The 23797-nt window shown below is 50.2% G+C and overlaps 2 protein-coding genes across 7 annotated transcripts in view; both read right to left on the bottom strand.

Moving 5' to 3' along the window:
• Positions 1–5852, bottom strand: part of ULK1 (unc-51 like autophagy activating kinase 1) — an 88365-nt gene extending 82513 nt beyond the window's left edge. The window contains exon 1 of the mRNA XM_090120743.1: positions 5837–5852. The gene's annotated coding sequence lies outside the window, so the exon portion shown is untranslated. The remainder of the gene's footprint in view (positions 1–5836) is intronic.
• The window catches only part of MMP17 (matrix metallopeptidase 17), a 45705-nt gene continuing 24760 nt past the window's right edge, over positions 2853–23797 (bottom strand). For 5 of the 6 annotated variants that reach the window (XM_090120757.1, XM_031592735.2, XM_090120755.1 and 2 more), the window contains exons 2-10: positions 23110–23242; positions 21956–22082; positions 17551–17834; positions 16162–16338; positions 15949–16048; positions 14100–14182; positions 11082–11234; positions 9450–9707; positions 2853–9100 (exon numbers count right to left, since the gene is read on the bottom strand). In XM_090120757.1, the coding sequence (XP_089976883.1) occupies positions 8778–9100; positions 9450–9707; positions 11082–11234; positions 14100–14182; positions 15949–16048; positions 16162–16338; positions 17551–17834; positions 21956–22082; positions 23110–23149 (1545 nt within the window). In that variant the 5' untranslated portion in view covers positions 23150–23242 and the 3' untranslated portion in view covers positions 2853–8777. The remainder of the gene's footprint in view (positions 9101–9449; positions 9708–11081; positions 11235–14099; positions 14183–15948; positions 16049–16161; positions 16339–17550; positions 17835–21955; positions 22083–23109; positions 23243–23797) is intronic. The other variant, XM_090120754.1, reaches the window with a different exon arrangement.

Here is a 23797-nt window from a genome sequence, read left to right as displayed (position 1 = left end):
TCGTTCCTTTGACCTCAACCCTCTGCCAGCGCAGGAGCCCCAGGAACACGAGGGATTTAACTTCTACTGCCTCCTCAAGTGTCAGCAAACAGCAGGGTCAGGCCACGCTGACACTGTGAGCTCTAGTATTTCTAAGGTGGACTCTATAGAATTGATCCACCTTTACACTCTGCTTGGAATTTCTGTACATACATTTCTTGCAGCCCTGCCAGGCATGCTGCTCCACCAGGACAGCACTTTGTGAAGATACCTCAGTCCTCACACCATCTCAACAGTGACCTCAGGAAGAAGCAGGGAGCTCAAGGAGCTGCCAAAACCCATCCTTTTTGGAAGTGCAGACAGCTGCTGAAGCAGACAAACAGTGCTTCTCATCTTGTGTTGTGTGCAATGCGTGCAAGTAAAAAGCAAGCCAGAAAAAGCCTCATCTCTGAGAGTAGGTTTTTCCTGAAGCTCTTGAAGTTTTTAGTAATTTTTCAGTCAGCTGAAGTAAAGATGATTTAATTTTATGTCATGATATAGAAATAAGGGGGAGTGCTGCATGCTGTGTAAAATGGAACTGAGGAGACATCTTCTGAAGTACAGCTCGAAGAGAAGGTAATTATAAAAGGTGGTTAAGACTGTAGAGTCAGTCCTTTACATTTCAGGGCTAATGAATTCCTGATAAGAAATTTCTGAGTTAAAAAAAAAAAAAGAATTGTGGGGCTAATGGAAAAAAATCCCACATTAACTGGAGAAAGCAATCAGACTTTGTCAAGGAAAGGAAGTCACTCAGCACAGACTGCAATGAGGGAGGGCTGGCAGCAATGTGGTGCTCCAGGCATAGCAGAGCATCCAATGCCCTATGAGAAATAGGAACAACAAAAAAAAAAAGAATTCACACACAAGAGCACGTGGAGATGTCCAGGCCTCAGTGACCAGCCCATGCCAACCAGACAGAGCCTAAGCCTTACCCCAGACTGCATTCCTTGCACAAGAACTTGCAAAAACTGGTTGCATACAAAAAAAATCCCACCCAAAACAACCAAGAAGAAAAGTGGAAAGACTCACAGCTTATTCTACAGCCCAAGTACCATCAGCACATTACTCAGAAAGGGTCCAAGCAAAGTATCAGGGCAGAAGCACCCACCATCTGTGTTACAGCACCCTGCCCTGGGACCAACCCACCGAGGCAACGTGGGCTTTCCTGGGACCCTCCAAACTCCAATCTGGCAGGATAGCATGTGAACTCCTGGTGCTAGGTATGCCTGTCCCTTCTTTATCCCCTCAGCTTTGAAGGGGCCCACTGATGACAAAGCAGTGCAGCTTTGTTGCTGAGCTCACACTTGGTCCTTTCACTGTCCTGTTCCGGCTCTACCAAGTGCTGAAGCACAGCAGCTTCCCTGGGACCAAGCAGCAAAGATCAAAGCTCATTATGTAATTACTTTGCAAACATCTCATCCATATGATAGCTCCACTCCTGGAGAATCTCAGCTGTCCACTTGGCTTTGAGCTTGGGGCTTTCCAACAAAAAACAGTTTGTATTGGTGTTTTTTTCCCCCCTCTTCCTCCAGGTGTCCTGAGGTATTTGAGTGCAGACGGACATCTAGCAGCCCAGGCAGTAACAGAGCTCCAGCATTTATGTGATACTATGCTGCAGGAGACTGTGCACAAAGAACACACATCCTCCATTTGACACAGGGAAAGTCTGAGGGCTTTTTTGTTTTTTTTTTTGAAGGCCAGATTTCAATCACCCTCAGTCATTTTCCCCAGCTTAGAACCCAGCTGTTAATTGTAGGTGTTTCATCTTGGCAGGGCTGTGAAGCCAGAGCCAGCCCAGTGGAAATCCCACACCACCAGGCTCTGCAGCAGTTGGCACTTATTGCCTGAATGGAAAGAGCAACAATCGAGCACAAATACTCAAACTCCTCTTTGTTCCTGGTAGGGCTCTTGCAGCATACACAAGAGCAGATTGCATTTGTTTTGGCTGGGATGGGAGAAGCAATGCACAGTGCCCAGGTATGAGCTGAATGCAGCACGCAACAGAGGCAGATGTTGTCCTGGCTGTACCCACGTGCACAGGGCTGGAGCACCAGCATAGATGGTTTTATCAGCCAGGGTGAGCTGCTTCCTGGGGCCTTATCGGGCTGCAGGTCAAGGATGGGTGTTTATCAGGACAAGCAACTTTGGCAGTAAATCCTCTGCCTGTGGGTGTGCACAACTAAACCTGCTACCAGAAGCCACCAGTCACATGTAAACATTTAAGCAGTCCAAACACAGACCTATCTCAAATCTGCTCCAGCCTGACCACCAGAACAAAGCACCAGGCAAACAGCAGCACCTTCAGTGCAAGGGCATTTTCCTGCCCTTAGTTCAGAGCACAGCACTAGATGGTTCAGTGACTCCAGCTACATGACCCATTTCTCCCCACTTTTACACCCATCTGCAAGTCCAAATATTCCACATTGTTGCTTATAGGGCCCATTTGCCTTGACAATCAGTTTCAGCAGGGTCACCTCGTATTCAGTGCTGTGAAACCCCATGCAAGACACTCACCCTCCCCAAGAAGCCCAGGAGCAGAAGCCCTACCACCTGCAGCCCCAGAGGTTTGGTTTCGCTGATAGCACTGCTGCAATCCCAACAGCCTATGGAAAAACAAATGCAGCTGCTGGTCAATAAGTTTGACTGCCTGGCAGGCAGCCCAGGGAGAACAGAAAGAAGGGGACAGAAAAATGCCCTCCATCAGACACTGCTGCAGAGGCCCACCTCCTAGCTGGCTGCCCCCAACCCAAGATTTCTGCATCAGGAAGGGGCTGCTCATCTATCACCATTATGTACAGGTCCTGAATACATCATCTGATCTGCAGCTGAGTTCATTTTCTTTTTTTTTTTTTTTCCCCCCTCTCCTTACTGCTCACCCCGACCAAATTTAGTGTGGTTCACCAATTAGTGTGCTTCAGTTTTCATTCTGCCGTGTAAGAAAATCCTCTCTACATTCCTGATTGTAAGAGGAAAGAAGCAAAGGAGAAAGCTCAACAGCATCTCTACCACTGCACCCATAGATGGGCTCACCCAGATGCTGCAGTTGCACAAAGCGGTCCTGTGCTGCAGCACTGGGAACAGCAACCCAAACCTCCAGAAAGTCAGTAGGAAGATGGATAATCATCAATACTGAATTATTCTGCAGCATTTGTCCAAGGACTCCATGCTTCTCTATGCTGAGTTCAAGTGAGGCCAGGGCCTTGCCACAGCCAGGAACAGAAAGGTGCTTTCCCTTTGCTATCAGCAGCACAGTTACACCCCAACAGCTCAGCGCACACCTGCAGAGCCCAGTCCAGCCCAAACAAGGCCAGAGATAGCGTGCACATGAGCACACACACAGCAAGGACAGGCTGGCAGCCACGTGGCCCTCAGAGTCTGCTGGCAGGTGTTTGTTTGCTCACCCTGGTAACACAGAAAGGCAAGCAGGAAGCAGGTTTGAATTACAATTAAAAGCTGTAATTGCATAGAGGGGCATGGCAGGAGCATGGACCCTACACCTACAGCAGCACCCGAGGTGAGGAGGCCTGACCCGGGTGCCAGCAGGATGTGCACAGCCACCAGATCTCTGCATGCAGAAAAGCATTACATCCCATCAATGAGATGCTGCTCAGTGGCAAAGCAGCACCGGGGCCGTCACCCTTCCCCACAGGCAGCCCAGCATGGATCAGGGTGCAGCTGATGGATGAGCCACCGCAGTGACAGCGCTCACAGACCACGGTTTTCCATTGCGTCACCGCTACCTTGCTTGACCCAAAGGTTAGGAATAACAGTCTGCTGGGCTGCCAGAACAAAGCTATTTTGGGGCAGGCTCCGGGCTGACTCCCTGCACAGGGCAGCTCCAAGGTGGGCCCAGCAGCAGTCCCAGAGCAGGAGAGCGCTGGGACATGGCTTCAGTGCTGCAGCACAAGGCATATCAAGCACCCAGCATGTGCACCACTGGGCAGAATTAGCACAGCCTTGCAAAACGCTGCCCACCTGAGCATGCATTTTGCTCAAAGAGGGCAGGGCAAACAGGAATTCTCCCATATACTTGGGACCTCAGGAGAAGGAGATTCACTGCTCAGCTGCTCTATCCTGCTTCAGCTTCTGCACGCTCATTTCTAACACAGCCTGAGAAAGCAGCTGCTGCCCACAGCTGGACAGAGGTTTTAAAGCTGCACCACAAACATCTGTCAGACCTCATGTCATGGGCATCTTCCTGCAAATGGCTCCATGGAAGCAGATAGGGAAAAAGAGCAGATGGACACAGCAGTGGAAAAAGGGACAGTTAAAGCAGAGAATTGCTGTAAAACATCTTTACTTTTGTGTGCTCAGAAAAACAGAGCAGTTACAAGCTTGGGTTGAGCATAATGATAACATTTCAGAGAAGTTGAAGCACAACAATGCAAGTAAGTTGGCAAAGACTTCCACTGCTGCTGTGGAAATCTCTCCCCAGAGCTCTGTCAGAAGGCAGGCTTTTGTGGAGCCTCCACAGTTCTTCGCAACTAGCCCATTATTTGGCAGCTTCACAAACAAGCAAAACCATTCTACAGTTCTACCCCGAGTGATGTGAATGTGGGCAGTACAGAGCCCATCAACTCGGAGCAGGAGGGTGAGTACCCCAGCACAGAGCTGCAGGATGCAAAACAGTCACACAATTAGTAAAGAACAATGCCCACATATCACCCAACACCATGATTTCCTGTTGCCCTGCCCAAAGCAGCCTCAGATTCAAAGAAGCCATCATTTCCTCCAAACTGTTCAGAGGAGGGGGGAAATATTGTTACTGACGGCCCCCTAATAAGTTCCCTGGTCTGTTCCACAGGCAAAGCATGCCAGGGCCTTCCTGGCTTGGCTCTCTCTGCATTACAGCTGAGCCGGTGATCTGAATAGGACATTTCCACTTCTGAAACTCAGCATACAAACAGGCTTCTGCAATCACAGCTGGTGCTCCCACCTCCTAACTTCTTTTTAACACATCAAGAAACTGATCTCAACCGAGACCCCAAGCTTTCCAGCTGTACCACCTGTGAGCTGGGGTTGCTCATCAGACACAGGGTAAGGAGGCCTCTCCCTAGAATGCACGTTTCCTCACATGGAGCCCAAAGAGAAGTCACCACAAACCAAGCAGCACAACCCATAGATCTTGCTGCAGTCTCTTGCAGAGCTCGTGAAGTTCCATCCCCACCGTAACAGAGCAGCCCCGGTGCATATGAAGTGCTAAGCACTGTGAGCTGCTCAGAGCAGGCTGATTGCTGCTCCAGCAACTGCCAGGTCTGGGGGCCATTTTTTTGACCGTTGGGGGCGTGCATCCAAGCTCAAAGCTGTTTTAATAAAAAAACAACAACAGAAAACCAAACCCAGATCCCTCCTGTATCACTGAGGGGTAAACCCACCAGAGCTGGCAGCGTAACACTGAGTTGAGGTTTTCACTGCTGACAGGACTGTAAGTCTCACCAGAGGTTTAGGAGTTTTACTTTATTTCCATCTGAAGACCCGAAAATTGCATGGAGGATGGGGAGCTATGCTGGCAGCTCTTGCAGTAGCTTTGTAGCTCCTGGCCTTGCAATACCAACCTGTATTGCAGAAGACTCTGCTTCCCAGCTAACAGCCTCAACAAATGCCTACAGAAATCCCCCACATACCATCCAGCTTTAATAGCCTCTCCTATTCTTAGCACAAGATTGTATTCTCCTAGCATGCTGCTCTGCCATGTACTCCCTGCTTTTGGCTATCCTATACTCCTCCCTAGCCTGCACCAGCCCATGAGGGCCAGCCAACTGCCCCACCCACAAATGGCAGCAAAAAGCAAGTAAGCGATCCACAACACTGAGCTTACCAGGAACTGCTGGAACACAGAGAGCCAGACAAGCTCCTTGCACAAGGCATCCCCCAGGCTTGATGCTGGGTTCAGCCTGGTCCTACACCACGTGCACCCGGCAGAGGAGATGGAAAAAGCAAAGCGGTGGGGCTGGAGGCAGGGCTGGGATTTGTCCTCTCCCACATAGTCACCTGAGCAACAAAAACCATCACTAAAAGCTACAGCAAAGCAGAAAAATGCTAGAAACACCTACCCATCTGCTCATATAGGGCATTAAGCTGAGCTGCTCACCTGAGTTATGGAGCTGAGCCCCAGCACCTGCTCTCCTGCCCACAGCTGTGCAAGGGCAATTGCTGGTTAAACCTGGGGGAGAGAACTTTCATCTTTAACCAATCAAAATGACTCGTCTTAGCAAAACCTCCTGGGATAAGGGCTGAGTGTTCCCTTCCCCGGGGCTGTGGGAGGCAGCAGCCCGTGTTACAAACACACCTGATGTGTGATTTGAATTAGAGGACAGAGGAAACCTTCTTGCAGCCTTACTGTTTTTCTCAAGCTGCTGAACACATCATGTCTGAGATGAACTGTTCTTAATGTTATTATTTTTACTTTCAATTCAGACATTGCTATAGCTTTGGCTTTTGAAAACCGCTGCTGCCCACCTTACTTTTTCATCTTTTTTTTTTCTTTTTCCTTTTGTTTTCGTTTTTCTTTTTTCTATTTTTTTCTCTTTTCTCTGTCTTCTTCCCCCTTCTCCCCCCCCGCTCCGCTCCGCGCTGTGCCGGTTGGGGCGGGCAGTGCCGGGGCTCTGCTGCCCTCCGGCGGCCGCACGGGTCCGTCCCGTGGGGATGGACACACGGACAGAGGCCGGCAGCCCCTCTGCTTGCTGCTCAGCCCCGCCGCCCTGCTCGCTTTTGGATCAAAACCACCGTAGCTTTGACCCCCCTGCAGCATCCCCACGAGGGGAAATGTCACGGTGGCTCTGCCCAGCACAACGGCACGATGACCCAGTCAGGTCCTCAGCAGGTTTGGCCTTGGTACCTCTGCATCCCACTGGATCTGGAGGAGCCTTTCTGCCACCTTGCCCTCCACCGGCACCAGAGGGATGCCCAGGCACAGCCGAAACCTTGGGTTCCTTCCCAGCCCACTGCTGAGAGCTCTTGGCACAACGGTGTCTTTGTGCTGTGGACATCTGCTCCCAATGCCCCGGCCCTCCAGCTGTGACCCTTGGGCAGCACCGACCCCGCTGCCCGACCTCATGCTGAACCAATGAGCTCCCAGGGAGACTCTCTGGCTGTTATTTTCATCCCGGGGAATGTGATCATCTCACATCAGCACCCAGGGCTCACAGAGCAGTATGGCAGCACAGCGGGGCGTCCCGGTTGGCTTTTGTCCCATTGCGTTGGGTACCAGCAGCATCACAAGCGTGCTGCAAGATAGCAGTTTGCAGTGGAGGCTCAGCAGGATATTTTCAATGTCAGCAGGGACCAACAGGGGACAAAGGTGGGCCTGGTGTGATCACCATGCCGCATGGTTACATGCTCTGTGGTTGACTGTGCATCACTTGGGGTGGATTTCAATGGCTTTATACTCTGAATCCAAGGATACATTCAATAAGACATTTGCTTGGCATAGAACAGGGCTGTCCCTCCCTGCCTGCCCTCAGCTTGAGCAGCACATAGACACACTGGGACAGCTCATCCTTCAGCACAGAGCTACCGAGTGCCCTGTCCATTCAGCCATGAGTCACAATAACAATATTTCGTACTCATCTTCTCGAGGGGAACATTAAAAGCCACTGAAATGTTATTTATTATCTGCAGCCAGAGTCAGGAGGCAACTGTGTGCTCCTCCTGTGCTGATGAATGTGTCCAAAGGGACCTCAGAAAGAGCCTGATCCAGAACTGCATTGAGAGGATGCTGCCATCTGAGCAGGCAGGGATGCACCAGTGCAGCAAGGGATGCCCCAGGCGGTCACTGTGGCCTCACTGTACGAGTGAGACCAAGTCAAGGACCTTCCTAATGCAGCTCTTGATCTCACATCTGTCGCTCCAAACCTGTGGCTGAGGCACCAGGAGGAGCTTAAGGCTGACTGCATGCATTCCTCCTCCCCACAGCCCATCCTCTGTGGTGCATCCAGCTATGACAGCAACACAAATCCATCCATTTCAATCCCTCCCAAAATGTAAAACAGCATGAGGCAGAAGCTCCAAGAGCAGAGGAATTCCGGTGCAGGGATGAGGCTGTTGGGGTGACGTCATGGTGTCCTGTTGGTAAGGCTGTGCCCAAGCCTGAGCAGCCAGCACCTTACTGAAGGTGGCAGGCTTGATCCAGCAGAGGACTGGGAGCTCTGTGTGTAGGCAGCCAAGGTTTATTAGAGAAACTGTTAAACTCAAAAGACTTGGATACAAAGATAAGCTGCATTGCCTTCTGAAAGGCAAAGCTGTTTCTGACCTGTAGAATGGACACAGGTTACCCAGACATCAGTTACCATGGCGGATCGGACAATAAAACAATCACCTTGCAGTTAGTCTTCGTGGTGTCAGAGTTTCTTTCTACCCAGTACATCCAATGGGATGTGTATGTCATGGCAGCACAGCCCGTCCTACTGACCAGCACTGTCCCCACTTGACCACAGCAGCACTTCCCTCCCTCCTCTGCAGCGTTCGGCATCCAAAGCTACACATCTCTATGGAACAGTTCTAAATGCAACACTGGGCTGCTCTCATCTTCAGCTGGATGGGGGAATAAGAAGGTGCAGAACTCGAAATCTGTTGTTAGACCTTTAACTAAAATTAAAAACAAACAAACTAAAAACAGCCACTGTTCACTTCTCATGGAGAATTCAAAACCTTCACCAGCATGTTCCTAGGAATGTTTTTCTGCTTGCAACACTCAGCTGCACGGGATCGCATCCACCCGCCGTCCTGGAGCACCGCTGTCCTGTCCGCGGGGTGAGGTGTCATAGGGCCACACGCAGCAGTGCTGCAGCCCAGAGCAGCGTGAGGCCGGCCGGCAGTCTGAGCACAAAGCAGGCCCGCAGCGGCTCGGAGGCCGAGGTGCAGGAGCAGACCTCATAGCTGTTCTCTGAGCGGCTCTGGTCGTGCTGCCCGGGCTTGGAGCGTGCTCCAATCCTGCTGCTGCCCGCTGCCTCCGGGGCGTCCGCCTGCATGTCGCTGCACACCAGCCAGTCCCTGGCGATGGACTGGGGGTAGCCAGGCTCTGCCTCCAGCTCGCTGTCCAGCACTCGCCAGTACTCCTTGCCCCTGAAGAAGTAGCTTGCACCTGGGAAAAGAGATGTTTCCCTTTACCAACACTTTTGTTTGCTCAGGTTTTCATGCATCTGGCTCAGAATCCAACAACACTCTCAGTGAAGCGCAAACCAGCAGATATCAGGAGACCACAGAACAACATCAGCTGTGTTCTGCTAATGAAACCAAATTATGTGGCACCCAGGCACTTTTGCTCCCTGCAATGACAGTGCTGCTCAGTGAGCAGAGGAAGCTGTGGCTCAGAGCCTGCCTCTCTTTCTGCAGCTTTTGGATGGAGGAAGTGCCAGCCTGTCTGGGACATGGGGCTGTATCCCAGAGCATTGCTTTTTTCCTCACTTTTTGGACCCGTCTCACGGACTCACCATCTGACCATCTCATAGCATCATCTAAAGGGCTCGGTATTCCCTTCCATGGAATGGTCTCTGAGGGGTACCCGGTGTCCATCCTCCTCTCGTGGTCATCGTAGCGCCAGCAGAGGTTGTCCTTAAAGAAATAAGTCTTGTCATTGTGGGCCCAGGAGAAGGCGGCATCGATCCCTCCCGGCGGCAGCCCGAAGTCCGAGATGGGCCTTGGGTATCCTTCCTCCACGTTGTTGTCCTTGAACACCCAGTATCTGTCCCCTGAGGAAAGGAGAGAAGCGTGGAGAATGATCACATCAGTTTCACAGTCGGGGCTGGCCTTCCCTGCAACTTCGTTACGTATTGCCATGACAACCCTCTGCTGGGCTCTTGGCACCAGATGAGGTCGGAGGGGAGCAACCCGCTGGGACAGCTGCTGGGCTGGTGCTGGGCTGCCCAGCTGGGGATCCTCATGGTCACAGAACAGGTCCGCAACCCTCCTCTCCCACTTCATATCCTGCCATGGGGACAGGCACTCAGTCAGCATGAGGTCTCTGGGGACCTGATGCATCTGCAGCACCCTGGGAGACACCCTGCCTGCTTTAAAGGGCAGGCTTTTGCCTTCATTTTCTAGAAAACGTGAAGAAGCACTTAAACAGCAGCAGAGACTCGAAAGCCAGAGTAATTTGTGTGCTTTGGTTTGTATCCAGGGATCGATGAAATGATGCTGGAGAGTGAGAATGAGGCAGTGTTTTATGGCTGGAGAGTAAACCTCTCGTTCCGTCATCACAGGCAGGATGAAGAGCAGCACTGAGGGCTGCGTGGGAGGGCAGGGGGAAAGGAACGGGGATAGCATGGATCCAGCAGGCAATGAGGGCTGGGGAAAGCATGGCCCTGCTGAGAGGTCTGATGGGGTCCCATGGTCCCCTCGGGAAACACTTCCCTGAACACCGAGGTGGTGTGAGATCCTCTACTGAGCTCTGTACAGCCTGGCTCTGGTGATTCAGCACTTCTGAAATCAGTAATTCACCCCAGCTTGCAGCCCAGCAGCAGACAAAATGCAATTTCCAGCACTGCCGACTCCACGGCCGCTGCCTGCCTGCAGGGCCCTGCTGGCACAGGAGGGACGTGCTGGGGCAGTGGCATCATGCAGCTTCAGCCATGGCTGTGGCACACCTGGGATGCTCAGAGGATGTTGGTTTAGGACCCGAGAGCTAATCTCTCTCCTCCAGCTCTTGCAGGAGAAACTGGAGAGCTCTTTTTTTTAAAAAAAGAGAGGATTATATCATTTATGGTAAGAAAAAATAAAGTAGCAGAAATATAACTAGCAAAATCAAGCTCTTCAGGTTCTCATTCTTGTCCCCTCTGTGATTTCTTTTCAAAAAGACAAAAGGCAGGCTCTGGAAAGTGTAAGCAGGGAGTGTTTTATCCTTCTGTTTTGCTCCCCAAAAGCATAGATTTCCATTAGGTTTGGCTGGAGTGTAATTTCCCCCATGTCCTGCACGACACTCTGCCTGCTTTCCCCTGGTGCCTCCTGCCCCAGTGTGGGCAACACCTGGACCTGTGCTGGGAGAAGGTGGGCCCTGGGGTCTCTGCAGGAACAGAGCCATGCTGTATGGCTGTGTACTGGGGGCACACACGGTTGCTTGCTCTCACCTTTGAAGAACACAATCTTGTGGTCGCTGGTCCTCTCATAGACGGCGTCCACGCTGTCCAGGTTGAGGGGCAAGCCCCGCCAGAACCGGTGGATCTGGGCCGGCTGGAGGGAGACCAAGTGCTTATTGCGGGTCAGTCTCCAGAAGTACTTGCCTGGAGGGACAGAGGGCATTACTGACCCACCCCAGTGCCCACCGCCGTGCAGGACAGGCCGGCACCACGCCATGCATCGGCAGAGGGAAGCGAAGCGTGCGAGACAGGAGCCGCAGGCTCTCCAGCAGCAGATGTTGGTACTTTGTGTTCCTGGCAGCTCTTAGAAGAAATCCCCCTTCTGAGGGATCAAAACAACCCCCAGCACTCTGCTGCCTGGGACTCAGCCTGGCTTTCTGCAGGGTGCTGATGGTGCTTTCACCCCAAAGGGCTCCGCACACTGAGATCCCGATTGGAGCAAGAAGTCTGAGAGCGAAGCCTCAGCTCTGCCCCGTGTTTATTACTGCCCATTAGAAATGAGTGCGTGTTATTTACATTTGCTCTTGCATAGGTTCCCAAGGGAAATGAGCAACAGAAAGCAGAGATGTGCCTTCAGATTGGTATTCAGTGCATTCAGCGCTTTCTCCGGAGCTGGCAGATTGTGACACTGTCTTTCAAAATGTTATGGAAATTGGATCCCAGCCTAATAATGCAGGAGGCAAAATTCTAACGCTTAAACATCTGCAGAGAGGGGTTTTTATTATAATTATAAGGATTTATAACATATTCTTGTTCTTCTGCTCCAGTTTGCGTATTTGCTCTATTTGACTGAGACCTACAAATGAATAATACATTCAGATGTGGTAGGAATTGCCATAATTATAGATTCTTTTTAAGAACGTTAAAAAGAAGAGTATTCAGATTTGGTGGCCATTGTACATCTATGGAAATGCTTGTAATTAAATAAAGATGATCTCTGCATCTCTAATTGGAGAGACGCTAGACAAAGATGGATTCTCACTTTAAAAAAAAAAAAAAGAAATCCATCTCAATGTAATTCCTTCTTTAGTAGGTACACTCTGAGCTTCTGAGAGCTGCGTGCTCATTGGCACAACAAGGGAAAGCCCAAGTGCTTTTGACTTGATCGCCCTGTCCCAGCAGTGGGCTCAGCAGGGTGCAGCTGCAGCCAGTGAGATGCACAGCGATGCTCAGGGGCAGCCGTGCTCGGGGCTCTTGGCTGTTTTTGTTGAAAACTATCAGGAAAATAAGATGAGAAGGGTAGCTATATGAATTCTTAATGCAGCAATGTATTCTTAATATGATGGCCCCGCTCTGCCCATGCTCGTGCCTTGTCACAGCCAAGCCTGCTAACCCGAGTGCTGCAGTTGGTTGGACAGTATCAGCCAAAGCCAGGCACGGGGGAGCGGCTGCCATCCGCATGCAGAAATACAATAAAGGAGAAACTCCCAAACCCCATGTTTGTTTAAAGAGCTTGATTTAAAACCACCCTCCAAGCTGGCAAACTGAGTAGGATTAAAGCCAAGTGTGAACTCCTGCCATCCCGAGTGTCTCGTTTTACATGGATGACGGGCTGAGGCAATTGCTTTCTTTAATACGAGGTGATTTTGATTCCAGCTGCGTACCACGCTCTCAGTACTTCAGATGCCTCTGGCAAGATAGCTGCCTGCAAACACGCACACAGGCCAAAGTTGTTCCAAAACTTCAGGAATTTGCAGTCAGGCACTAAAATCAAAGCAAACAGCATTGCAACAGTGTGGGGAACCCACCACTGCCTTCAGTAGGGTAAGTCCAGGGAATTCGGGTTGCTGTGTTGGATGGCACTCAGCGATGCTTCTCTCCAGCCAGGGAACCAGCCGTGCCAGCTCAGAACACAATGTCCATCGGTGGATGGAGCTCATCCCTGGGGCTCACTGCAGTCCTGCCCAGGAGGAGGTGTCCCAGCTCCCTGCTGCACGGCCGGGTGCTGACGGCAGGGCTGCTGCTCTCCAGGGCAGTGTGCAGCTGGCACATGCTGACACTCTGCTCTTCCAATTTGCATTTTGGCCCGCAATAAATATATCCAAAAATAGCTGCCAAGATGGAATTCTCTTTAGTTTTCCTTTTCTTTTCTTTTCTTTTTTTTTTTTTTTTAATTCCCTCTGCAAGACAGATATCTATTTATCCTGCGTACAAGTTCTTGTCTCTCATTTTCTTGTCTTCTCTATGGCTTCTGTACAAATACTTCAGTGGAACAACCTCCATTTTGTGTCCCTCAGACAATACCAAGTTCTTTGGAGCTCTTAAGGGTTACAGTCAGATGGATGCTGCTCTTGATCCCCGGGGAGATGCTTCTGCGTCCTCGCTGGGTGACTTTGGGGTCACCAAGCAGTGGCTGGGAATGGAAAGCACTGCCCACTGGGTGCTTTTTCATCAAGATGAGAAAAAAGCCCATGGAGGCCAGGACAGATAGGCTCTGTGCAGCTGGGGAGGCACCAATGGTATCCTTGTCAACAGCTTGCAACCCCGGGGACACACTGCTAGCAAGTGTTTGCTAACACGGAACCAGATGGTTCTATAATTGTACGTGTGTTGTCTTTGAGTGATGCACAGCAAGTGGCATCAAGGAAGATGAAGTGTGGGAGGAAAGGAAAATTGAAGGCATTCAAGTGAAAAGCAAGAGAGTTCTGCTCGCTCTGCCACCCTTGGTTCTACCCATACTTTGGATCTGATGGTGCATATTGTGTGAACATGGTGCAGAGTGGGCCAAGAGGGTAGATGTGCACAGACATTGAAACGATAGATGCTCATCCGCCATCCTTGGCCACTGTGGGCTGATGAAGTATCTCAGAGCTTTTATTTGAGCTGAAGTAATTCAGCAGCGTGTGAAGCACCTTCCTGGATCTGAAGGTCCTGCAGGACCCATAGCGCTCTACAGCCTGCAAACTCAGAGCCAGCTTATCCTGATTGCATGCCCTGGACTTTCCAATACCACCTCCGCAATGTCGCATGAATGTCATCACAGGGCCATAGGCATGCTGGGTTACTTACCTTTGAAGAAGAAAGCCTCTCCCCTGATCTGGGCCACCGCATCAAAGTGTGTGTTGCATCTGTTGGGCACATCCCTCCGCAGCCTGCACAGAAATGGCCAGGTTGGTGAGCAGGGGTTGTGCCATCCTGGAGACCCCCTCCCCACCAGCCATGTGCATGAGGATTTCCAAGGTTAACCTGGGCACTCATCAGCCTGCAGATGCCTTTGTGGAACGTGCATTCCCTGGACCACTGATGAGCTGGTGCAGGGATGTGCTCTTCATGTGCCAGCTCTACAAAGCTGCTGGGGATAGAGGTGGTCCCACTCCTTGGTGGCACAGCATCAGCTGTCCCCAGGCAGGACACGTGAAGGATGGGAGCCACTCAGCACATCACCGCAGCAGCTGGGGCTCAGAAATTCAGAGCCATATAGCAGAAAGCAGCAGAGACAAAACAGAAGGATGCAGAGGTGAGAAGATGCCACATGATATATGGCAAAAGCCACCTGGCAAGTGGCAGGCTTAGATGCTGAGCTGCCTTTAACAAGGTGGGTGGAAAAGGCACAGAGCATGGAGGACCTAAGAGCTGTGGAGCCCATGTGAGGGATGATGATTGATAGAGAACAAGGAAAGGATGCTGGGAACACGCAGAGAAGAGCTGATGTGGGTGACAGGGAAGCATAAATCTAATTTGCTGGCAGAAGATCTGTGCAGCTAGCACCAGCTTAGGCACAAAGTGACAGATGTGGCAGTGAACTGCATTCACCCTCACAGTCACACATGGGGCAGAAGGAGGAGGTCACTGTGAACATGTTCCCTGTTTCTTCAGCTGCTGCTATGAGACCACAGCTCCTACAGCAGTGGGGACCACGGTGCCATGGGCACCACACCAATCAGGACCAGGAGGGGTGCAGAAGATGCTGAGATGGGAGGAAGTAATTGTGCAGAGGTGTTTCCTCAATATTAGATTCTTCTACATCCCTGTTACTGTGGAAATATTCCACTGTTGATGCTCTCACTGCCATTATCACATCTGTGCCGGAGGGGAATTGGGGCACAGGGACATGAAGTGACCTCCTCAGGGATGCACCCTGGATGGGCAGATCAGGGGGTGAAGGTGACTGGCTCCATCTCTGCTGCTCTCTCTTGGGCACTCCCCGTACCCAGCCAGAATGCACGTGACCATGAACTCCTGCTTTTTGTTCAGTGTCCCTTCCCCTCTTAACTGTCCTGCTGCTCTGCTAGTAATAGCTTGGTAACTCAATGCTTATTAATGAGCCAGATCTGGAGCTTCCCTTAATGAGGGCATGCTGGCTGCTTACTGACACTCTTAGCAGTCCCTTGCCAGCTCAAACTTTAACTCGAGTCAGGCTATCAGACCACTTGCTCCAATATTCACCCCCACAGGTACATTAGGGAGTTGTTCACCGTGGAAAGATTTAGGTAAGTGATGCAGACACTAATCAGGATACTGCTGAAGAAGTCTGATTAACATTTCAGCAAGGGTGGGTTCACCTAAGGGTGATGGGGACAAATTTCCATTAACATAAGTAAAATTTCAAGTCTTAAGGAAATGTAGAGTGTTTCAAGATAATGCAAAATTTCTAGACGTGCCTTGAATTACAAGAATTACCTAAAGGATTAACAGCAACCATCATCTTAACCACTTCAGCTGTGGGCTGGCTTGGTCAGCCTCCCAGTGACTGGAAGTGACTGGAAGATGTAAGGAGAAAGGGACACTCTGTGCGAGTGTGCTTATCAGATGACAAGAGGTCCAGAGGGGAATAGCATAGACAAGATCCTGATGACTAGTGCTATTTCATGTCATTCACAGGAACATCACAAGCTGGAAAGAAATGAACTTGACTTACGGGATGGTGGAGCGGTTCTCAGGCAGCTCTGGAAGGAGAGGATGGTCCTCAGTTTTGGTCCCTTCAGGCTTGGCTGTTGGGGACACAGATTCTCTGACTCCTGTGTGTAAAGGCAAAGAAGCAGTAGAGAGAAACACACCCTCCCCACAGCCCCACTCACCCCAAAATACAGCTCAGAAACAGGCCATGGCTGGGCAAGGGACAAGGGCTTACCATAGAGCTGCCAGATTCTGACTTTATCCTCATAAGGAAGGTCGTACTTCAGAGGGTCCCCCACTGGACCTTGGTAATAGGGCCTCATGATTGACTCTATGGCTGAGATGTGCGTCAAGCCAATGGCATGGCCAAACTCGTGGACGGCAACAGCAAATAGGTCCATCCCGTGAGCATCTGGAAATACATAATTGAAATCAAACTCATTATGTGTTGGATAAACTGGAAAACAGATTTTGGAATAGGTGAAGCGTGAAGAAGAAATGTTTCTCCTGTTGGAAAAAGGAAGCTGAAGTGTGACATAGGAAATGGAAAGCCAGACATCAGTTCACAGTGTGAGTGCTCAGTCCTGGACATCAGGGAGAGTTTATTTAACAATGACACCTCCCTGATGACTTCTTTTTCAGTCTGAGCTCTCTCTCTCTCTCTTTCCCAGATGCCCTCATTTGCCATCCAACTCATAGTGCCTCATATTGCACCCACACACAGATCCACCCTTCTAACAGAAGACTCATTCTAGAGCCTCAGATGCTCAGGTCAGATCTTGACAGGGCTTAATGTCCACTTCCAAACCTACATCATCACTGCCAAAACAAAGAACCATTCCCAGAAGCCCTGTGGGGCCAACCCCAGTTGGTGCATCCCTACTACCTGACTCCAGATGGGCTGGGTCAAGCACACATGCAATTGCTGGTCCTCCCTGCTCAGCAGTGCCCTGTGGAGCTACTTTGATGACTTTAAGTACGATTCTGAGAAAGTTCACAACTGCAAATGTTGTAATGGAATGGCTGGGAAACCAATGTCTCTGCAAATCTCAGGGGAGCCCCATGTTCCAAATCAATGATCCTGAATTCTGTGCTGTTCTTTGCTGTCTCCACAGGGCCCGAGTTGCTGGGGGATATTTTTGCTGAATTCTGCTTTTTCCTTGATGACTATTATTTACAGTGCCTGTAAACAGCCAGGGTGTTTATAACCTGTGCTGTTTTCCTCAGCACTGGGCGAGAACAAGACATATGCTTTCTGACATTTTAATGCCAAACTGACAACCTTGGGGGATATTTTTATATCATCTACCGACCTGTTATTTTTGAATCACCGGGGAGAACAAAATGAATGAAAGACAAAGGTTGGGCAGCTCCAAGACCTTCAAAACAGAGGGCAGCCTTCTCACCATCAGATTCACCACCTTGTTCCTTGGGAGCGCTGAACCTACTGCTCCACCTGAGCGCTTAACAGATGATTGCAACCAGCAGGCACAAAAATGGGCACCAATCAATTGCTGATAACACACACGCTAATGGAAGCTACAGGGCCTCAGTGCCTGCCTCTGCCCTGTCTGCCTACAGTGCAGAGTCAGCTCTTGACTGCAGAGCTCTCAGCCCAACCAACCTGATGACCGAAAGGTCCAGTATTCATCATCATCAAAATGAGTGTCCCCTGCTGTGTGATGGTCTCCAGGGAAGAAAGCGTGTGCCACTGTGCCTCCAGGCCCGTCGAAGGGATAGCCGTCGTTGTGATCAGCCTTGGAGAAGTCAATCTGGATGTCGGCGTTGTTGCCTGCCACCTCGTGGAAGTTGAGCGGGGTGATGTCGCTCCAGACTTTCAAGGCATAGTACATCAGGGCACGAACTGTGTCGTGGCCCAGGTGGGACTCCTTGGGGAAGGTGCGAACTCTGAAAGAAAGAGGGCAGCAAGGAGGGTAGGAGAGGGGCTACAAACAAGCTACTCCAAGGACCAGCAGGAAGAGATGAGATGCACAAGGAAACCCAGTAGAGATTTGCAGTCCCCATTTATTTCCCAGTACCTGTGCTGGGGCAGCACATTCTGAAACCAGTATGTTGCCAGCAGACTCTGAGACTGCAATCCATAACAAGGAGGAAGAAAGAATGCCGTTGATGTAAATCTCATTCAAAACTCCTCTAAATTCTTGCCTGCAGGACACAGACTGATGGAGCACTGCGCTTGAGAAGCTTTTGCCTTGCTTCTTGGTGGAAAAGGCACTAATTAGTTGAGGCTTACTGCACTACTGCACTCACCAGCACATCCTCACTTCCAGCTTTGCCTTGCCCTGAAAGAGAACCAGGTGGGAGCAGCAGTGTGCTGGCATTTGTCCTGCAGCAGAGCAATTCAAAACCTCCTTTTGTTCTGAGTTGGAATGGAAAAAGCCAGCATTTCCTGCATAACCAAACCTGGAAAAAGAATTCCTAATATTGCTGATTTAATAGGGTGAAAAGTCAAAGATGCAGTGAGGCGCACTGGCTTCAGAAAGAGTATGTTTGGATCATCTCTCATTGACAATTTAGACAAAAATTAGCACATTTCAGGAAGACTTACTGTTGACCGAGTAATTACTGATGAAAACCAATTCTGCTTGAACATTTCTGGCCAGCTCTACCCCAGTAATAATGGGCACTTTATTTCTTGTGTACCAGCACACCAACCAAAGTGTTCATGAAATATTCATGGCCTGACAGATTTTAAAAGCTGAAGCAACAATTATGATCACCTCACTGCCCTCCTGCATAATATAGCTGGGAGAACATCGCTCAGTACGAGACCACTCCCTGGCCCCAGAGTGCAGCAATGACCTGAACTAAACCTCTAGAGGTAATTACAGGTGTCAGAAAGGGATGTCATGGCACTCAGCTCTTCCTATGAATAGTGATTTGGGTATTGGGAGGCACTGAAGTGAATAGGAACGACTCGTTGGCTGAGTTTGGATGCTCTTGCTTACACACATTTCCTTCAAATCCCATGCCCATGGAGCTGCAGCCCAACGTGGGTATCACCTCCCAGCCTGGTCAAAGTTGCAAAAAAAGAGCAAAAATTGGTCAGAACCATGCCTCTGCTGTATCTATGCAAAGAGAGAACTTCAGTAGAAAAATAAATATGTTTGCATACATGCACATCAGATAATCGCAAGACCTCAAACAAAATACATATAGAATGGAGACAGAATGGTGCCAGATTAGAAAAAACACTTTTTAGGCAACTTTTTATGTATGGAAGGGACTATTTATGATCAAGTGGAGAGCAGGTTCCCCCTAATACCACAGAACACAATTGGTATTGCTGTGATTAAAAGCGTCATTCTGAACCTCCACAATACAAAAAAGGTTACCCCATTTCCAGATATTCCTTAACTACGTATTTTCATCTCCTGAAAGAGTTCTCTGGACTTAAGCAAAGCCTTTGTTGCTTTTATGTCCACTGAGCAAGTAATTACATGCACAAAGCACACCCTGCTTATCACAGGAATTAAGCCATCCCCTCCAAAATCAGGGTGCCCAGGACTCAGGTTTTCTGTCATTATCCATTCTTTCCTCCTCAAGCACTGCTCAACCTTCTGCAGCTGTAGAATAAGGACAAAAAACCTGATCTCCCTGCTAATAGGACGGCGGATGGAAAGCCCTCTCTGAGTAGACAAACATTATTAATATTCATTCCAATCTCTGACTCCAGAAACATTAGATTAAAGCAGAAACGGGATCAACACTTGCTCTGCTTCTTATAAAAGGTCCCTCACCCCTGAGCTGACCCATTTTTATTAGCATGCCACAGGTGTAAATGAACACCCCCCATCCTTTATTCATTACCACTGTTATTTTTCAAGAGAATCCCATCAGGATTTTCAATTCAACATCTGATTTGATTGCAGAAGCTCTGCTAATTGCTTGCAATGAGATTAGGAGAAAACTATTATACCAACAGGATGTTTGTTGGCATTATGTTACCCAGTTCCACTGAACAGGAGGCACATTTCCAGCACAATGCAGATGCACACAGAGATAAATAAGCTCCCTCCCACCTTTATTATTATTATTATTTGTAGTAAATGGAGCTCAGGTACCCACTGGAGAGCAGCTCTCCTTCCTGGATGTTAACCCTGGTGAGACTACCCTTAAAGAGTCACGGGTAAAAGCCTAATTTGAGTAATTGGAGAGAAACCTCTTTCCTCCAGATAGACCCAAAGCCACCAGGAAGACCCCAGCGTTATGGGGTGGGTGAGCTGGAGCAGCAGCCCCTTTGGAGAAGCAGCCCCTTCTCTGATGGAGCTGCAGGCTCCTGCTGGGGGTGGCCTCAGCTGCTGCCAGTCATGTGTTCCCTGGGTACCCTTCTTCCTCAGTTCCATCTCAAGGTGATTTGGGTCCAAGCGGTGCATAAGCAGAGGTCAGAGAGGGCTGCTCCAGCAGGGAGCCAACCATAACGGCTATTCTGATTTCTGGGTTCCTCTTTGGGTTTTATCCTCAGAAAGGCAAAAGCGAAAGAGTATTAGCGATGTACGAGAAATCAATTGCTGGTTAATGAAAGCACTCCTTCATGTTGTGCAGCCCTGATACTACAGAGAACTAAAATAAATGCTGATCACTACTGAGCACTGCAGGCCATGGATTGCCTGATAAACCCACATTGATTTTTCTGAGGGGGGAGGAGGGAACAATTGATGGGGCCACAGCCGTGGTGCAGAGCTGGTGTTACCCATGGCACCCCAGTGTGACGTGAGGCACATCACAGGCATCACCTGCCTGTGCTCAGGGGTGAAAAGAAGAATCCTGAGCAATCTGCATGGCTGTAAGATGCTGTGTGCAGGGCAGTGCCTTCTTCACTGCTACGTGTGCCTGTCCTGAGAGCATCCTTCAGTACGGCTTTGTTGGAAGCTTTATCCCCACCTCTCAGGTCTTCATGTTTTCTTCTCCACCTTTTAAATGCAAGGCGTGATAGAGTTTGGGCTTGTTTGATTTTTTTCTTTTTTTAAACTTCAGTCAATATGTAAAAGGTAAGCACGTAAAACTTTATGTCTCTATTGGCAGATTTTCATGGCAGTTTCAAAACAGCTATTTTAATCTCAAGTGTTGGGTGTAAATACCACGCTGGAGTTTCTACACTGCTATAGCCTTCCCTTGGCTTGTACAGCCCTCAGTCATAAAATATAGCTCTTTCTTGAATGAGAGCCAAGACTCTGGGAAGGATGAAAGGAAAAAAATGCAGAAATAAGTTTGTCAGGAGATGGACTTTTTATACCAGGCATATAACATCATCTCAAACCTAAGGGCTTTTTATTATGGCAATTCATGCAGCAGTCACACAGCACGGCTGGGGGTTTCCTGGGGCTGTGCCCACCAGAAGAGCCCAACCCCTGGGATGGCCACATTTGTCAGCAGTGACCGCCAAGCTGGGATTTGTCACTGTGCTGGGAGGTGGACTCGCTCCAGGCACTACTTCAAGATCAAAGGGAAGTTTATTATTAGTAAGGAAGCCTCACCATGCCATGCACGTGGGTTTGCAGGACCTCAGGGCATCCAGCTCTCTCCAGTGGTTCTTGGGAGAGCACTCACAGCCACACGTGGGCTTTCAGGGTGGAAACACAAGTCCCAAAGAGTCCCAAAGGTCTCGGTGGGACAGGGAGAAGGAGTTATTCATTTCCAGACCCTCACCTGCAGCCTAGCTCCAGGATCAGACCTCAACCTTCGTGTTTTGTGGGCCAGCAAACACACACATTGCTCCATGGCTTTAGGGAAAATATATTCTCCTGTGGCAAGGACTAGAAGAAAGGGACCAGATGCCTCCATTACCCAAAAAATGCTCCCGGTGCTTGGACTCAGGTGATAAGATCAAGAGAAAAAGGCATATTTGTGCCAAGCCAAATCTTTGACAGCTGCTTGAGAGGGTGCAAAGCCCCAGGAAGCTCATGAGAAATTACACACTGCAATGCAGCAAAAAAACAGCAAAAAGCCTCTGCTGGCCTGTGGCCACGCAGGTCTGTGGTCCTGCGGCCAACGGTTGGAGCTCTTACCTCCAGGACAGATTCCTCTTGTTCCACTTGGTCACAGCCTGCGTGTGCCGCTTCCTCCTGGCTGCTGGGCCAGCCATGTCGGGCAGGGAGCAGCGAGGGGTCTTCATCAGCTCCAGCGTGGCCTCATCTGGTGGTGAAGGAAGGGAAAAGATAGGTGTAATGGGAAAGCTGCAGCTACGGGATGAGAAATACCACAGCAGCCACCTCCACCAGCTGGTGGCAGTGATTGGGGCCATAACCCGAGCCCACCCACCAGTCCTATTTCCAGCACCCCTTCCCATGCAGCAAACACAGTTGCAACAGCAAGCACAGCCCTTTTCCTGGGCCTCCTGCAGCCTGCGAGGGGGCGGAGGAGAAATAATTGCAAGTGCTTAATTAGGAGCAGAGGGGAAAGTCTCAGTGCTGCTGAGATGGGGACGTGGGCAGCAGCTGCTCGAGTGGCACCGGCTGCTCCAAGGGCTGTGCATCTGCTCGCTAATTGTCTCCTTGAATGGCGGCAGCGCAGTTGGCAGCAGGAGGTCATGGCCACGTCCGGGTGGCAACGTGCAGGGACAACGGCAGCCCGAGGGCAAACAGGGAACCATTCACCACTGGGATAAAGCTGGCTTTCTGCTGTCCTCAATAAGGGCATTGAGCGGGTGGCCCCACCACGCTGGGCAGCTCCCGCCAGGCTTTGGGCAGCTCCATCCCGGGTGGATGCGGTCACCCCCACTGGTGGCTGAGCCATCGTCCTCCCCTGCGCTGTGCTCTGCTGGTGGGGAAACCAAATCGCTCCCTACTCAAATTCAGAAGTTCAATCGGAATTTTTGTTCCATTCAAATTGAGGCTGCAATTAAAGCTTTGAACAGAACAACCTATCAGCCTTAGTTTCTCTGTCTCTTTTCTTTCTGAGCACATCAAGAGCTATTTTAAGCTATTTTAAGCACGACAGTAACCCCAAGGGTGTGTGGGTCTGGTGAAATAATTGCTTGCCTCAGGTTGCTGAAAGCACAAGGCAACAAAGCACCTGAGCCATGTAATTACTCTTCCAGCTGCAAACAGTGCCGTCTGTCAGCCACGTGTTGGTTCCTGGGGACGATGCTGCTCTGCATCATGGCAGCTTCCAGCCTCTCCCCTCCATCCCCTGTTCACCCACTCCTGTGCCACCCACTGACCGAGGACCCCCGTTGCCTCCAGCCCCCCGAAGCGCTGCATGGCCGTGATGGCTTTGGTCAGCTCCTCCTGTGTCTGCAGCTGTCCGGTGACGGGATCCGGAGGAGGCAGATACCCAAATTTCGTCAGCCAGTCCTGTGACACAAGGGAAGGAGGATGAGAAAGGGGAAGGGGTGAAACACATACGTAGAGAGGGAAGTGTTCAAAGTCCTGCCCGTTCTGCTTGGAAATGCCATTCCCATTTACACGTTTACAGCTGGCTTCCCTATTGAACAGCGTGGCTCCTGTTGACAAATGAAGATGTCACGACGGATCTTTATACGCTGCTTAAGTAGTGGGACCTGGTGATCTTCCTGCATTCCGGTGCTGACATCTCATTTTCCCATCTGTTTGCAGTGCAGGCCCAGTAGTGGCGGCAGCAGGACCCTGCCCCATGGGGTAATCCTGTTGCCTTTTATTTACTGGCAGTGCTCAGGGGAAACCTGCTGCTGGGATGAGCAAGGAGAGGGGATGAGAGCATCCCTGTGGGAACAGGACAGGGCCTCCACTGCTCATGAGCCAGCACCAGCTCTGCAGTCCCCTCAGAGCAGCTTAGGAACTGTGGTTAAAGAGCTTTCCTTGAACTTCAGAAGTGTTTTGGTTGGAAACAAGCTAAACGACGAAGCCCTAAAATGGAAAATAGCCCTAAAA

The sequence above is a fragment of the Phasianus colchicus genome, chromosome 18, assembly GCF_987193195.1.
Source record: "Phasianus colchicus chromosome 18, bPhaCol1.hap1.1, whole genome shotgun sequence".
NCBI classification, from domain to species: domain Eukaryota; kingdom Metazoa; phylum Chordata; class Aves; order Galliformes; family Phasianidae; genus Phasianus; species Phasianus colchicus.
Note: the sequence above shows the minus strand (reverse complement) of the source record. Positions and strands in the feature narration are given on the sequence as shown.